Genomic DNA, 15,126 nt, shown 5'->3' on the forward strand with positions numbered 1-15,126 from the left:
ATCAGATCTTTTCAGGTATTAAAGATTCTAGTCATAGCCAGGGACTGCATTAGTCCTGCCACTGCCCAAATTTCCTGATGTGAACTCTTTCCTGTCTGAGCTCCACTCTAGAGGAAGAAAAAAAATTTTCATCTTTTTGATCTCTGCGCCTACTGAAGCCCTATAGAGTCATCTACATAGAAACCTAGCACCTCTTGGGAGTTAAGAACTTTGTCCTTTCCTTTTCTCTGCACGTTTGCATCTGTTGCCTACATCCAAAACCGAACTGTATCTAGTGTCCCTTCAAATCCGCCAGCTGTACCTAGCCTCACTCAGCTCTCTGTGAAACAGTCTGAAGTAAAGCAAATAAAAATTGAGGGGCCATAGAAGATAGCAAAATGGACATTCCAAAAGGCCTCTAGCACCAAGAAGTTTGTTTAAAGACCAGTCACTTCCTCTGCCTGCAGCAAGAAACTAGGGAAGCAGAGGACTTAAAATGCCAGTATAAGGTGTTTTTATTATAACGACAACATGAACACCAGAAAGAGTAAGTGGCAGAAGGTGAAGAAACTAGAACTCAGGACACAGCTTCCTGGGTTCAAATCAACTTTGATTCAAATCCAGAGTTCTTAGCTATGCAACTGTGAACAAGTTACTTAACCTCTTTTAGCCAGGTTCCCTTTCAAAACAACCAACAAAACTGCAGACAATAAGCAGCTGAGTTCAAGGGACCATTCTGGAATCAGGGAGGTCATGCTGACTGAGGTATATACTTGGTGTGGGGAACGTGGAGTCCTTATGGCTTCTAATTTCTGAGGTCTCCAGGGCAGAGATTTCTCTGGGACCCTGGAAAGAGACTGGAATTCCTTCACCCACTGAACAAATACTTGTGTATGCCAACTGGGTCCAGCCTTGTTCAAAGTAAGCACTGGGCTGCAAGTGTGAACAGGACCAAGTTCCATCTCTCACGGATTGTAACGGGGGAAGGTGAAAGTGTTAGTAGCTCAGTCGTGTCCAACTCTGCGACCCCATGCACTGTAGCCCACCAGGCTCCTCCATAAGATTTCCCAGGCAAGAATACTGGAGTGGGTTGCCATTCCCTTCCCCAGGGGATCTTGCCAACCCAGGGATCGAACCAAGGTCTGCATTGCAAGCAGATTCTTTATCACTTAGCCACGAGGGATCAGTACTGGGGGGAGGTCCATTAAAACAGGTAAACAAAAACTTGTAACCTAAAGCTACAAGGCGGTGCCCCAGCTGCCTGAGTTTGAGGTCCCTATCAGCCTTCCCGGTGCCAATCAGCTTAGCCTACCACCACTTCCGCCCGCTCGTTGCCGACATCCGGTTCCTCGGGCTTATTGCCCTTCTTAGGCTTGAGGGGGTGGGGTAAGGGAGCGGCGAGGGAGGGGGAGTGCGTGTATGACGCCACATCCGGCTCGGGGCGGAACTGGTCTCCCGCTGCTTCCGCGGCGGGGCCGGAAGTAGAAGCGGTGGTGGCGGCGGCCCAAAGCGAAGGGAAGGAGGAAGAGAGGGAGCCCGAGAGCCAGAGCCGGAGTCGCCGCGGCGGTAATCGTCGGAGAACCCTCTAGGCCACCGTCCCCAGCGCGGGCCCGCGGAGTTCGACGGGAGTTAGCGGGGGGCGGCCCGGGCTGCGGGACGCTGGGGGCCCTGGGGCCGATGTGAGGGGAGGCGGGAGTTGGGGTGGGGGGGCCCGGGCCAGCTCCAGAATCGAGTTGTCCCCGCTGACCCGGCGCCCCCTAGGAACACTCTGATCCGGGGGTTCATCTTCGCCTTTACCAGGAGACCCCTGTGCGGTGCGGAGGGGGCGGCGGCCCCGGCTCTGACCCGCGCCGGGGGGGTGGGCCATGGCGGAGATCAGCGACCTGGACCGGCAGATCGAGCAGCTACGGCGCTGCGAGCTCATCAAGGAGAGTGAAGTCAAAGCCCTGTGCGCTAAAGCCAGGTGAGCCCGCTGGCTCCGGGGAAGAGAGACTTCGGGTTTCGGCCTGGGGTAAACCCAGCTGAAAACTTTGGGCCTGGCTCATCTTGGAAGCTTTCCAGAGAGGAGCAGAATAGGGCCTCTTCCCTCCAGGAGCTACCAGCCTGTTGGGTGAGGACAGGCCTGGATAAAGATACTTGAAGTATTAGATGATGTGCTTTCAGTGGAGTTAAGTATAGAAAATACTTACGAAGCTCAGGGGAACAACCCTGTCGGGGGGTGGGGGTGGGGGCGGAGAATAGAGAATGTCTCTTGGAGGAACTGAACTTTGGGATAGATCTCGAAGAATAAGATGATAAAAGGAGGTGTCAGCAAGAACAGGAGTTCAAGGCAGGAAAGCTAAAGCCTCTGTGGTTTATAGTATTCTTTTAATTCCAGTAACAGCCCTAAAAGGTGGGTGGAATTGATCCCATCTTACCGGTGAGGACTCTCATATTCAACAGTTGAAGGATGGATCCTAAAGCCAGTTTTTCCTGTCTTGTCCCTTTTCGGGCCATAATGCAAGAAAGTGGAATTGGATTACTCATATTGATTGTGGGAGCCTAAGAAATAGTAGTAAATAAGCCAGAGGAGAAATAAGCAAGGTGTGAAGGGAGGCCCAACTAAGGGTTCTGGGGGAAGTAGGATGAGGTAGTGATTAAGAGCCAGGCTTTGGAATGTGACAGCACTGGGTTGGAATCAGCTTTACCACCTCCTAGCCATGTTGGTGATCTTGTGGTCTCTGAGATTGTTTCTTCTTCTGCAGATACTAAAGCAAGATAATAGTACTTACTAAGATGGTTGTAAAGAGTATGTTGGTGCTTGGAATGTGTTTAGGTTTTGGTTAAATGTCAGTGTTAGACAAACATTAGGTGTTATTGTTCCTACTTTGTGGGAAGAGGGCAGTGCTGATAAGGACAGAACTTACTAGAAAAGCTGGCCTTGAAAGCTGAAAATAATTTGGAGGGCTGATGGGGGCAGGCCCACTAAAGAAGGGCATTCACAGCAGGAGGAGAACAGGGATAGAGGTCTAAAGGGTGTGGGCAGCTGTGAGGAGACCAGTTACCTGCATCCTGAGGAACTGTCTGTGGCTTCTACACACTGGAGAACTGTGTGGAAGGGGTCAGCAGAATTACCTCACTTTTTTTTTTTAACAACAGACCCGCTGTTCACCTTGCCTTACACTGGCAAAGACCTTATGTCCATTTCCTTCCCATAGCAGTCCTACAAAGTTGGAATAATTTTCCCCATTTACAGAATAGGAAGCCATGGCAGTGACTTGACCGAGGCCACCGATAAAGTGGCCATTGAGCTCTTTGTTTGGTTTTGCTTCACAAAGACCTGTCATGGCCAGGCAGGGCCTGTGTGGGTTTGTTTAACGTACAGGGCCCCCTTTTAAATGCTCCTCTGTGATCCTTCATGTTTTGCCAGCTCAAGATTTCCCTGACCAGAGTAGCCCCAAGATGTTTTCAGATATCCCTGCTCCCTCAGTCTTCATTGGCATTTTTTTTAGGAACTTAAACTCATTGCTGCCTGGCACTGTTCTTCTTCCTGTAAGTTTCATGCCCCTCACAAGGCCTGGATCAGTGTGGCAGTGATGATAGCTAACGCTTGGATAGTGTGGGATTTTCAGAACAACAGAAGTTAGGTGTTCAGTCTTCATTGCTCTTTGCAGCCCTGTGCAGTGGGCAGGGCAGAGGTGAGTATTTCACAAAAGAGGAAACTGAGCCTCTTACCTCTGGTCTCACAGCTGATCGGAGGAGAAGCTGGTTTTGGATCCAGGTCTTTGACTGTCCTCCACGCTCACTACAGCCGTCTGACAGCCTGGCAGACATGTAGGCTCTGTGAATGGCAGCAGGGTGCTACTGAGGAGTGGGAGGGCCCTGTCCAGCTCATGAGATGGAGCTTGGAGGAACTCGGCTCGGGCCTGAGATGGCCACTGTTATTCCAAGCCCAGTCTGGAAGAGGCCCATCTCAAGCATCTGGCTGTGGCCTCCTGGGGACCAACCAGGGCCCCAGGCTGAGACTGGTGGTGTCAAGAACTTTCGCTTGCCCAGTGGATACCGAGACTCGAGACCTTGAAACTGCAAAGGCCTGGGAGCTGCATTTGCTCCTATTAAAAACATCAGCAGTTGAGAACAGCAGAAGGTTTTGAATGAGGTGGTCTTCAGGATGAAGTATAGCTTTGTCATCTGTAAATGGTATGACCCTGGTCCAGTCACTCTTAAGTCTCCAAGTCTTTGAAATTCTTGCAGAGCTCAGATGAGATCCTGCATATCCAGAGACAGCATCTCATTCTTTGGTCAGTGGTCAGCAGTGAAAGTGAGCAAGCGTGAGCCCTGAGAGGGCTGGTGCCAGGGCCTGGTTCCCACATTGCGCTGAGGCCTTGCTGGCATGGAGGCAGGTTTTGACCGAGTCTGTGGAAAGGGCTGGTATAAAGTCTCAGGAGATCTCTTCTCTGAGTTCCAGCCACCCTCCAGCTTTGTGACCTGGATCCTGCCCCTTTTCTCTCTAAACCTCAGTTTCTTTGTCCAATGAGGATGGAAAGAACCTCCCAAATCAGTTGGAAAAGTATTGTAAGCAGTGGTATGAGGATGTTTGGTACAAGATGCAGGACAGGTGGGAGAGCCTGGCTGCTCTCTGGCCCCTTGGATCACCACCAGCGGCTCTTCCCATTCCTGGAAACCAGGGCACACCTCCCTGGAGCTGCCTTAGTTACGCAGTGCACCCTGAGCCCAGGGAGCTCCTGGTCTGGTGGGAAGGGACTGGCCGAGAGAGTGATGGCTGAGCAGGTGCCTCCCACATCAGATTCACTTGATAAGAGCCAGACCCCAGAGCAGGCCGCCTTGGTTCAGTTCCTGTCTGTGTGACCACAGCCGGTTTCTTCATCTGAGCTGTGGGAATCATCATAGCACCTGCCTTTGAGGGTGGTGGTTTGAGTGCCCGCATCATCCATGCAGAAGTCTTTAACTACTGACCTGGCACATGGTGTGAACTGCAGTGTCCTCGGCTCCTGTGATCGTCAAGGACGAAATCTAAAAGCACAGCGCTACTTAAAGCTGGGTGTCCGTAATGGACAGTGATTTCCATGTCAAGCTCGTTCAGGCAGAAGTAGATCACGCTGCAAGGAAAGAGGGAACAGAGTTCTCGCTTCCTCTGAATGATGGAAGAGTGGCAACAGCATGTCGCCTTGAAGGTGGATCCGATGGCTGGCCTGCCCAGGGCACCACTCTTGTGCCCAAGAACATTCTAGGGGAAGAAGGCCCCTGGGGTGGGGAGAGACGGGCTCTAAGAGCCCAGCCAAGGCACTGTGTGGACAGGAGGAGGAGCTCTGTGTTTTGGGAGTCGTTGCCAGATGTGTGAAAGGGAGCAGCCAGGAGGGTCAAGGCCAGGAAAGTCCCAGACTCCTTGGGAAGGCCTTGGATGCTGAACAAGAGCTGGGGCTTTGGCCTGTCGACTGCAGGGAACCACAGAAGGGTTTTGAACTTGGGGGCTGTGGTCAGCCTCGCCTGGGGGAATTGTGCACCTCCGACCTGGCCCATGGAGGTTCAAGCCTTATCCTCTCTTGCCCTGCAGAAAAGGTCAGAAATTGGGTTGGGCTGGCCCGGCTCTGGTAACTTTGGTCTTCTGTCTCCAGAGAGATCTTGGTGGAGGAAAGCAACGTGCAGAGGGTGGACTCCCCAGTCACAGTGAGTACCCGCCGTCCCTCCACAGCCTAGCGTGGTCTGTTAGGCCTGTGGGCGTCCTCCTTAGTCTTGTGGGCTCCAGGGTCTACCCTCATCCCTGGGAGCCCCATCTTCAAGAGAGCCTTGCTAGAAGAAATGGCAGTTGTGGGCATGGTCTTTGGAGTCACTGGAGGGATGCTCTTGGCCTGGGCAGAAGGACTCTTTAATTCGGTGAGTGAGTGAACTCCACGTGTTCTGTGTGTTACCAGTGACTTTATTTTGGGTGCCTGGAAGGGAGTAGGGAGAGGAGGAGGCCAGGTCCTCTGGGAGCTGCAGGTCTAGCTGGAAAGAATTTGCTTTAGCTCTTGCCCACAGAATAGTTGGTACTCAGAGTGGGATGAGGGGATTGGGGTGGGAGAATAGATTTTCGACTCTGGGAATTAGAGGCTTTCAATCCAGGGAAGATCCCCTGGAAGAGGAAATGGCAACCGGCTCCAGTATTCTTACCTGGAAAATTCCACAGACAGAGGAGCCTGGTGGGCTACAGTCCATGGGGTTGCAAAGAGTCGGGCGTGCCTGAGCACGTGCACGCACGTACACACACACTTGGCTCGGCCGAGACCGCTAAGGATCTTCTAAACAGGGACTTCCAGGTGGCTCTTGCCCTCTGAGATGGCCCACATTCTGTCTGTGGAGTGTTTCTCTAAATAAATCCATTTCTTACCCATAAATAAATGAGGCCAGGACTTCCCTGGTGGTCCAGTAGTTAAGACTCTGTGTTTCCACTGCAGGAGTTGTGGGCTTGTGGGTTTAATCCCAGGTGGGAACTAGATCCCATGTGCCATGCAATGAGACCAAAATTTAGAAACAAGTAAAGCAGTAGGGTGTTTTTGAAGGACAGCCCCTGGCAGCAGGGCTTTCAGACTGTGAGTTCTGACTGCCTCCTCACTTCCAGGTGTGTGGTGACATCCATGGACAATTCTATGACCTCAAGGAGCTGTTCAGAGTGAGTGTGGGAAATGCCAGGAAAGGCGACCAGGGGGTGACTGCAAGACCCCTTTAGTTGAGAGTGGATACTTTGGTGACAGGGTTGGGAGTCAGAGGCCTCTAATTAAGTGGGCCCATTGTGGAAGAAGGGCCTCGACTTGACTGGAAGTGGGCCGCTGCAGTGGGTTGCGGAGAGTTTAGGACCAAGCTGAACCTTCTTCCTCCCTCCCCAGGTGGGTGGCGATGTCCCTGAGACTAACTACCTCTTCATGGGGGACTTTGTGGATCGTGGTTTCTACAGCGTCGAAACGTTTCTCCTGCTGCTGGCACTTAAGGTGGGACTCCCTGTCTTCTGGAGCCAAGACCTGGGTCACCTCTGGTCTGACCTGCCTGCATCCTTTGTGCCCTCATCTCCTGCCCCATCCGCCCCCAACTCTTGAGCTGTGCTGCTGGTGATGGACCGTTTCTGCTTGGGTGGTCAGGCAGCTTTCCTTGATTTGGGGGCATCTGATGAGGTCGAGGTGGGGGCGGCATCATAGCGGGAAGGAAGAGAGCCTCACCCTGTTCAGAAAGTGGCCTGGAGTGGAGTTCAGCTGGATACAGTATCCGTTGGTGGGAGAGAGGTTGTAAGAGGCCAGATGACAAGGTGCTGTAAATGTCTTGCTAAGGGCTTGGTCCGTACCTGGTGGATGAAGGAGGGACGGTTAGGTTTGTACTTGAAGTGGGAGGTGGGAGGGAGTGTGAGAGGATTCAACTTTGCATCCTCTGGAGGCGGGTCGGGGCGCCTGTGAAGTGAGTGTGGCACGATTCGGGCAGAGATGACCGGAATCTGGACCGGGGTGGTGGTGGTGAGCGTGGAGCGGGGCTGGCAGACATGAGGACGTCAAGGAGGGAGGGACAGGCCCTGCACGGTGACTGCCTCCAGGTTCGCTATCCTGACCGCATCACCCTGATCCGGGGCAACCATGAGAGCCGTCAGATCACCCAGGTCTACGGCTTCTATGACGAGTGTCTGCGCAAGTACGGCTCGGTGACCGTGTGGCGCTACTGCACTGAGATCTTTGACTACCTCAGCCTGTCGGCCATCATCGATGGCAAGGTAGGCCCGCCGCGTAGCTCCCTGGGGACAGGAGGGCTGGGAGAGGTGCCGGGCCTGAGCCAGTCTTGCTCTCCCCATAGATCTTCTGTGTGCATGGGGGGCTCTCCCCCTCCATCCAGACGCTGGACCAGATCCGGACAATTGACCGAAAGCAAGAGGTGCCCCACGACGGGCCCATGTGTGACCTGCTCTGGTCCGACCCTGAAGGTGAGGTCAAGAGCTCTGCTCTTAGTTTGCTGAGTGACCGAGGGGGTCCTGTGGTTAGATCAGGTGCCTGGAAGGGATGGCCCCAGGCAGGTGAGTTTGGGGCAGAGCAGGGCTGGTCTTCACTGGCATTGGTGCTTGATGGCCAGTGGGCTGGCATCCTCTATAAGGAGCGGGGATGAGGGTAGCTGGGTGCTTTGAGCTAGGGGGTGGCGGTGGGGGGGCATGTATGTCATACCTCAGGGGCTTGTTGAATGTGAATCATCGGCTTCCTGAATGTGAAGGGGCTTCTGCAAGGATCAGGCTCCCAGAATGATTGCCCCCAGAACTCGCCTGCCAGTGCAGGAGATGTAAGAGATGCGGGTTCAGTCCCTGGGTCTGGAAGATCCCCGGGAGGAGGGCATGGCAACCCACTCCAGTATTCTTGCCTGGAGAATCCCAAGGACGGGAGCCTGGTGGGCTACAGTCCATAGGATCACAAAGTCAGACATAACTGAAGTGACTTAGCACGTACACACAAGGAGCTCTCGTGTTGTGGGCATCAGCTAGTATGGAGCATCGCCGAGATGAGAGCTAGGCCTCCCAGCACCAGTCTGGGCCTCTTGTGCTGTGACATGTGACACCAGCCTCCGCTCCCTCTCTGCCCTGTCCCTACCTCCCTGCTGGCTGGGCTGCCCTGAGTCACAGGTGCTGTCCAGCGTGCTTACTGTCAGCACCTCCTTTCACTCTTGCATGTACCTGTTTGGACAGTAAATTAGATGGTCGCTCTGATAATCAGGCGGCTCCAACTATCAGGTAATTCTTTCTTCTTTGGAGCGTATCCGCTTCAGCGTTTGCTGTCCTGTCCCGAGGCTGCCTCAGAATACCTTTGGGCCCTGTGTTCTTGCTGCACAGGCCTCACTGGGGGAGGGAGGCAGGCTATTCTGCGAAGAGCAGCGGGCAGCCCTGAGGATGCAGTCTCACCATCCTGTCCCTTGCTTGCCTCAGACACAACAGGCTGGGGCGTGAGCCCCCGTGGGGCCGGCTACCTGTTTGGCAGTGACGTGGTGGCCCAGTTCAACGCAGCCAACGACATTGACATGATCTGCCGTGCCCACCAACTGGTGATGGAAGGTTACAAGTGGCACTTCAACGAGACTGTACTCACTGTGTGGTCGGCACCCAACTACTGCTACCGGTGAGCTGCCTGGGCTGGGGAGGTTGAGGTAGGGATCCAGGCTGAGCCACTCTATTAACACTGCTGCCCCTGCCTTCCCCTGCCTTCCAGCTGTGGGAATGTGGCAGCCATCTTGGAGCTGGATGAGCATCTCCAGAAAGACTTCATCATCTTCGAGGCCGCTCCCCAAGAGACACGGGGCATCCCCTCCAAAAAGCCCGTGGCCGACTACTTCCTGTGACCCCTTTGGCCCTGCCCCCCTCCGGCCCCCGGACCACTGTGACTCTGCCCTCTTCAGACGGAGGCTGGGCGTTGGGGGGCCTGTCCCCGGCTTTGCTCTCCCTGCAAAAGAGGGCACTTCGAGGGTGAGGACTTTTCTGGAGAGGCTGGGAGCCTCAGTTCCATGCTCCTCCTCCCGTCTCCCCACTTGAACCATGAAGTTTCCAATAATTTTGGTTTTCTTTTTTTCCTTTTTTTTTTTTTTTGGTTTGTTTTTAGATAAAAATTTTGAGAAAAAAAAAAAAAAAGAAAAAAATTCTAATAAAAGAAGAAAAATGGTCTTTCGGTTGGTGTTGACTGGGTATGAGCAGCCTGGGACCTGGGATTCATGTCAGGACTTTGATGCCCCAGAACCCTAATCCTGCCAGCAAGGTGAGGCTCAGCCAGTCAGCTTGCCCACAGCCTCCTGGTCCCCGTCCAGTGCCAGTGATTGCTCCTGGGGGCTTCCTGAGTGCCAGGGAGAAGGCTGGGTTCTCGGGCAGCCCCATTTAATTCTCAGAATGGCATGTCAAGACAGATTTCTCCATCTTTCTGAAGAGGAAGCAGACCCCGAGCATTGACTTAGATTCACAAGGTCAAGCAGCTGGAAATGACAAGTCTTGATTGGGGCCTGCGTCTCCTCTGCTCACCCAGCCCCACTCAGGGCCAAAGACCATTAGCCCAGTGTTTCCAGAGCACTGATGTCCTTCGAGTTTTATTAACAAAAATACTCTGGACCTGAGAACAGACCCGTGTGGCTCGCCCTGGGGAGAGGGGGTAGGACTTGTAGAGCCCAAGGGTGAGGCTGGGGGTGGGAGTGCTGGTCCCAGGCCCCATTTGGCCAGGCAGAGCCCCCTCCATTCACACCGAGGTGAGAGCCTGGAAGGGGAAGCTGGCCCCAGCTGGACTCCCAGCGGCTTAGCCAGAGCTTTGAAGCCAGAGGGGGGTGGGAGCGAAATCAAAGTGTGAAGTGGGGTGAGGGAGGCCCAAGGCAGCCATTTGGTGTGGGGGAAGGGGTAGTGGAAGTGAGGGGGCAACAGGCCTGGGGGAAGGGAACTGGAAGATGGGGAGGGAGGCAGGCAGGGGGCTTAGCAAAGGCTCAGTACATTGGTTTGGAGCCCACATCTAGGTAAGCCCCAGGCCCAGGGTAGGGCAGTGGGAAGGGGCCCCCTTGGAGGAAGTGCGAGGCAAAGGATGCTGAGGGTGCTGCTGCTGGGTATCCTGAGCCTGCTGGCCCGGGCTGCAGCTCCAGGAAGGCGGCTGAGTAGGGCGCTGGGCGCCCAGAGTCTGGAGCCTCCGGGAAGCTGGGATTCCTGAAGAGCGGAAAGATATCAGGACAGGGGAGAGGGAACCTCCCCCCACCTCAGCCCGGAACAGCCCAGCCCTGTGCCCCTGACCCACTCACCTGGTTGGAAGGTGACTGGGGGCCCCGTGGAAAGCGGCAGGGTGCAGCAGGTAGGCCTCAGCACTGGGGCCACCGCAGGGAGGAGCTGGGGCAGGGGCAGCTTCCCCAGGCACTGGGGCCTGCTCTGGGTCTGACTCCCGAACATCCCCACCCAGTGTGGAATCACAGGGACCACCTGGAGCATCTGGGGAGACAGAAGGGCCAGAGCGGGTTAAGGAGGATCGGCATCTCAGGCCTGGTCCCATCACCTCCGGAACGACACTTACCTCCACTCCCATAGCCCGCTGTGGCTGCCGGCTCTGGGCCCCGCAGTTTCCTCTTCACACGGGCATCTCGCTCCCTGGGGGACAGTGATGATGATGGTGATGATGATAATGGTGATGATGATGGTAATAATGGCGCTTAAACCAGGTGCCAGGTACTTCACCCAGGGACCCTATCAGGTAGGTGCCATTATTATACCCATTTTACAGAAGAAGGAATGGAAGGACAGAGAATTAAATGACTAGAAAACAGCAGTTGTTTAGTTGCTAAGTTGTGTCGGACTCTTTTGTGACCCCATGGATTGTAGCCCGCCAGGCTCCTCTGTCCATGGGATTGCCCAGGCAAGAATACTGAAGTGTGTTGCCATGTCTTTCTCCAGGGGATCTTCCTAATCCAGGGATCAAATTCACATCTCCTGCATTGGCAGACAGGTTCTTTCCACTGGGCTACCTTGATAACTTGTCAAGAGCGAGACTGTTACATTCATCAGGGTGATCCTTGAGTTAATATCTATCTCTTCTGCCTGACTCTAAGTGTCTTGAGGGCAAAGGCCAGCTCTGAGGGGTTAGGGTTAGTTAGAAGAAGCTAATGTCCTAACCAAACCTTTACAGCCCACCATAATCTGGCTCCCTATTGCCTCTCTCACTCCACACCAGCCATACTGTAGCATGCTCCTACCCCAGGCCCCTGGCATGTTCCCAGATACTCACATGGTTCCCTTCCATACTTCCTCCGAGTCTTCACAAACGTCCTCTTAGTGAGGGCTTTCCAGGACTCATCTCTCCAGTCCTGATCTTCCTTGCTTTTTTTTTTCTATAGAACTTATCCCACATATATATCCCTAACATATTTACTTCTCTTGTTTACTTGTCTGCTCTGCCCACTAGAGTATCAGTTCCATGAGGGCAGGGGCTTTGGTTTGTTCTGCATCTTCACTGCCTAGAACTGTGCCCGGCACATAAGCAGGTACTAAATAAGTATTTGTCAGATCAATGAGTGACAACACATGTTTACTTACGTTGGGTTCCAGGAGTCCAGCACAGTGCCCAGCACACAACCAGTAAACATTTGATGACAACGACTGAATGAGTGAATGATGCCCACCTCTTACAGTTTCGGCCATTCTCCCGGAAGCCCTTGGCAAAGGGGTTGGCTGCAATCTTCAGTTGCGTGATCTGGGGGTGGGGGGTGGGGGGAGGATGCTGTACACCCAGAATCAAGACTCTTGCAGCCAGGGCAGGGTGATGCCACCCGCTCCAGCAGGGTCACTCACCCGTGGGTTCTGGTAGGCTGTCACAGAGATGAACGTGGTCTCCGGGAAGTGGAAGGAGGCAACGCCCCCCCAGTGTTGGCTGCAGAGCTGGGCTGCCCGCACCAAGTGTATGCGGGGCTGATACTTATGCATGGAATGCAAGATCAGCTGGGAGGGAAGAAAGAGGAGTGACTCCCTACCCTGGTCCCACTCCAACCCTCATGGCGGGGGCGGGGGGGGGGGGGCGGGGGCGGGGGTGTTCCAGCCTGGGCCTCACGTGGCCATGGGGGTCCAGTGTGCTGTTGGTGAGCTTGACACGGTGGAAAGACACAGGCTGCCGCATCCAGTGGGCTCCAGTGGCAGGGGAGTCCGGGTGAATGTAAACACGGTCAGGCAGGCGGGGCTCTGCCTTGCCGCTGGGCTCCCAGCGCCGGCCCTGCCAGCGGTAGCGAGCCCCATCCACCGGGACCACGTCCAGAAGAAACAGGTAGCGGGCCTCGGGGTCCAGGCCAGTGACTGATACTCGGCAAGCAGGGAACATGCGCCTGGAATGGGGGAAGGGACCAGAGAGGCCTGGAGCTACCCACTAGTCAGGGGTGAGCACAGCACCAGCAAGGTGGCATAGTCACTGGCTCATCCAGTTCTGTCACAGAGACTCGAGGAACGTGGAATCAGAACTCAGAAGGCAGGATCTTAGAGCTGTAAGCCCTGTCTCATCCCATTTTACAGATAAGAAACAGGACAGACAGGTCAGGTGATGTGACCAGAGTCACACAGCAGGGTAGGAGCAGAGTCTGGACCCCTAACCCCTCAAACCCACTTGCAGAAGCAGGAGTGACACACTTTCCCCCCAGAAATCTTGCCAGGAGCCTTCTGCTCCCCACCCTGGTCTCCTTACTTCATCTTCAGCACCAGAATCTACAGCTGCTGGACAAACTTGCTTCAGAGAAAATAAAAAGAGGACTCACGTGCTAGTGCCTGAGTCCCTGGGCTAGAGAAAGACCCACTGACCATACTGACCATACCTCTGCCAACAAGATGACCCCAGAACTAGTCACATACTGACCCCTGATCCTGGCCAGATTTCCCTGATGCTGGTCAGTGGCTGGCCCTTGACCCCCGTTATAGTCTGAATCTTGAATCTAGGTGCAGACTGACCCCTTATCTAGGCCACATACTAACTTAAAGCCCAGCTGGACTTCCTGTCCCTAGCCCAGAAAGATCTAGGACCCTTGCCATAGGTTAGTTCCTAAACCAGTCAGACCACAGACTGACCCTTGACCCTTGCCACAGAATGACCCCTGACCCAGGCCACAGTCACACTCTGAACTCAGGCAGAGGTCTAGCCCCCTTAGAAATCCCCACACTAGCCCCATCCCCAGGAACTCTGCCCTTCCCTCACCAGGAACACACTGGGTTCTCTGACCCTGGCCCAGCCCCCTCACCTCCCAGCTTTGGTGATGATCATCTCTGTTCCCACGGAGTTGAACTCTTTCCACAGCTCCCGGTTCTCCAGGCTCAGGCTGACTCCAGGGAGTGAATGAAGGCCCTCTGGGGCTGAAGGGGGCGACGGCTCAGTGCCCAGGGCTGGGGGCAGCGGGGGTAGAGGTGGGGGAGCTGCCAGAGTTCGGGGAGCAGCCTCAATCCCAGAGAGGAAGCAATCCAGTTTGGGAGTGTCCAGATCTGGAGATGGGAGGAGAATGAGGGGCCAGCTGAGGGCCACAGCCCCCACCCCAATTCTTACACCGAACTCAATTCTCTCTGCTCACCAGGGTAGCGGTAGCCCTCTGCCAGGGCAGGCGGGAAGCTGGAATCTGCTCCAGGCTGGGGGGGCCCAAGGCGGTAGCCAGTCCCCAGGGAGGGGTACAACTCTCGTGGGTGGTACATGGAGTAGTCCTGTCTGGCCTCGGGACACGCTGCCTACAGTGCCCCAGTGCTGAGAGATGCCCCCTTTATAGCTCACAGCTCAGCCCCTTCCAGATCCAGGATCACAGCCCCTCCCCTCTTTGGGGCCCTGGAGTTAGGCCGGGGTGGAGACCCCTGGGGCCTGGAAGGGGTCCAAGAGGGGGCCGGATACCTGGGTACCCTCCCCTCCTCCCCTTCCCCCCAGGCTTCATTAGCCCCGACCCCCTGCCCCCTCATTACATAATTAACTCCTCGGCCTGATTGATCCCCGGGGCTCGACAGGGACGCAGTTTGGCGCTTCCGGCCAGCTGGTCCCCGTTCCCACGGGGGGAGCCCCGGCTAGGGATAAGCTACTGAGGGGCGGGGCCTGGACGCTGGGATGGAGCCTGGAATCCTAGGGCAGACCTTGGCGCCCCAGACTTTTCTGGCAGGTGACCCCCCACTTCACTTGGAGGACGAGACTTGGAGGGAGGAAGCATGACTGGAGGGAAGGAGCAGGGCTGGAGGGACGCGGCCTAAGCTTATTGTTACGCGGGGCACTGGGGACCTCGAAGAGTCCGCAGCCGAGGCCTGAACGCTGGAGTCCTTCCCTGCTCCCATTCTCTAAAACCTCCAGCCTCGGCCAAGTCTCAAAAGTTTAGAGACGTTCACAGCTCGACGGTCTCTGACCGCGGACGTCCCGGTTTCCCAGAAGGTCCCGCGTTGGGGAACCCTCGGAACTACACTACCCAGCAGGCTTAGCGCCGACCTTCGGCGCGAAGGGAACAGGCGGATGCCGCTGGGGCCGCTGGAAGCTGTAGTTGAGACGAGGTGGGCGGTGAAACCCGCTGCGCGGTTGCCTCCCAGGAGAGCTGCCCCTAGGCGGCGTCAAAACGCTTAGGCTGAGAAGATGCCGATCAGCTGAGGTCAAGGCCTAACGAGCTAGAAAGGGCTCCGGGATCTCTGCCAGCAGTGAGATCCGTCGCGGGTTCTAG

At 55.2% G+C, this 15,126-nt stretch overlaps 2 protein-coding genes across 2 annotated transcripts; one reads left to right on the forward strand and one right to left on the reverse strand.

Moving 5' to 3' along the window:
* Nucleotides 1-1,427: 1,427 nt before the first annotated feature.
* On the forward strand, nucleotides 1,428-9,628 carry PPP4C (protein phosphatase 4 catalytic subunit). The gene is made up of 9 exons (XM_027526937.1): nucleotides 1,428-1,545; nucleotides 1,780-1,942; nucleotides 5,595-5,646; nucleotides 6,578-6,628; nucleotides 6,843-6,944; nucleotides 7,535-7,708; nucleotides 7,789-7,915; nucleotides 8,900-9,089; nucleotides 9,180-9,628. The coding sequence occupies exons 2-9, from the start codon at nucleotides 1,845-1,847 to the stop codon at nucleotides 9,307-9,309; spliced, it is 924 nt and encodes a 307-aa protein (XP_027382738.1). The 5' UTR covers nucleotides 1,428-1,545; nucleotides 1,780-1,844; the 3' UTR covers nucleotides 9,310-9,628.
* A 383-nt stretch (nucleotides 9,629-10,011) lies between these two features.
* Nucleotides 10,012-14,871, reverse strand: TBX6 (T-box 6). The gene is made up of 8 exons (XM_027526936.1): nucleotides 14,017-14,871; nucleotides 13,693-13,930; nucleotides 12,525-12,792; nucleotides 12,269-12,415; nucleotides 12,100-12,170; nucleotides 10,998-11,071; nucleotides 10,732-10,915; nucleotides 10,012-10,639 (listed from the first exon to the last, which is right to left on the reverse strand). The coding sequence occupies exons 1-8, from the start codon at nucleotides 14,132-14,134 to the stop codon at nucleotides 10,426-10,428; spliced, it is 1,314 nt and encodes a 437-aa protein (XP_027382737.1). The 5' UTR covers nucleotides 14,135-14,871; the 3' UTR covers nucleotides 10,012-10,425.
* Nucleotides 14,872-15,126: the final 255 nt, after the last annotated feature.

The sequence above is a fragment of the Bos indicus x Bos taurus genome, chromosome 25, assembly GCF_003369695.1.
Source record: "Bos indicus x Bos taurus breed Angus x Brahman F1 hybrid chromosome 25, Bos_hybrid_MaternalHap_v2.0, whole genome shotgun sequence".
Classification (NCBI taxonomy): Eukaryota; Metazoa; Chordata; class Mammalia; order Artiodactyla; family Bovidae; genus Bos; species Bos indicus x Bos taurus.

Excerpts from the sequence above, each read along its gene's own strand:
- PPP4C (XM_027526937.1), top strand. The coding sequence starts at position 1,845 with ATGGCGGAGATCAGCGACCTGGACCGGCAGATCGAGCAGCTACGGCGC. Across the intron at positions 5,647-6,577 it reads GGGTGGACTCCCCAGTCACA|GTGTGTGGTGACATCCATGG; the intron begins GTGAGTACCCGC and ends CCTCACTTCCAG. Across the intron at positions 6,945-7,534 it reads TCCTGCTGCTGGCACTTAAG|GTTCGCTATCCTGACCGCAT; the intron begins GTGGGACTCCCT and ends GACTGCCTCCAG.
- TBX6 (XM_027526936.1), bottom strand. The coding sequence starts at position 14,134 with ATGTACCACCCACGAGAGTTGTACCCCTCCCTGGGGACTGGCTACCGC. Across the intron at positions 12,416-12,524 it reads CACTGGACCCCCATGGCCAC|CTGATCTTGCATTCCATGCA; the intron begins GTGAGGCCCAGG and ends CTTCCCTCCCAG. Across the intron at positions 10,640-10,731 it reads CCCAGTCACCTTCCAACCAG|GAATCCCAGCTTCCCGGAGG; the intron begins GTGAGTGGGTCA and ends TCCGCTCTTCAG.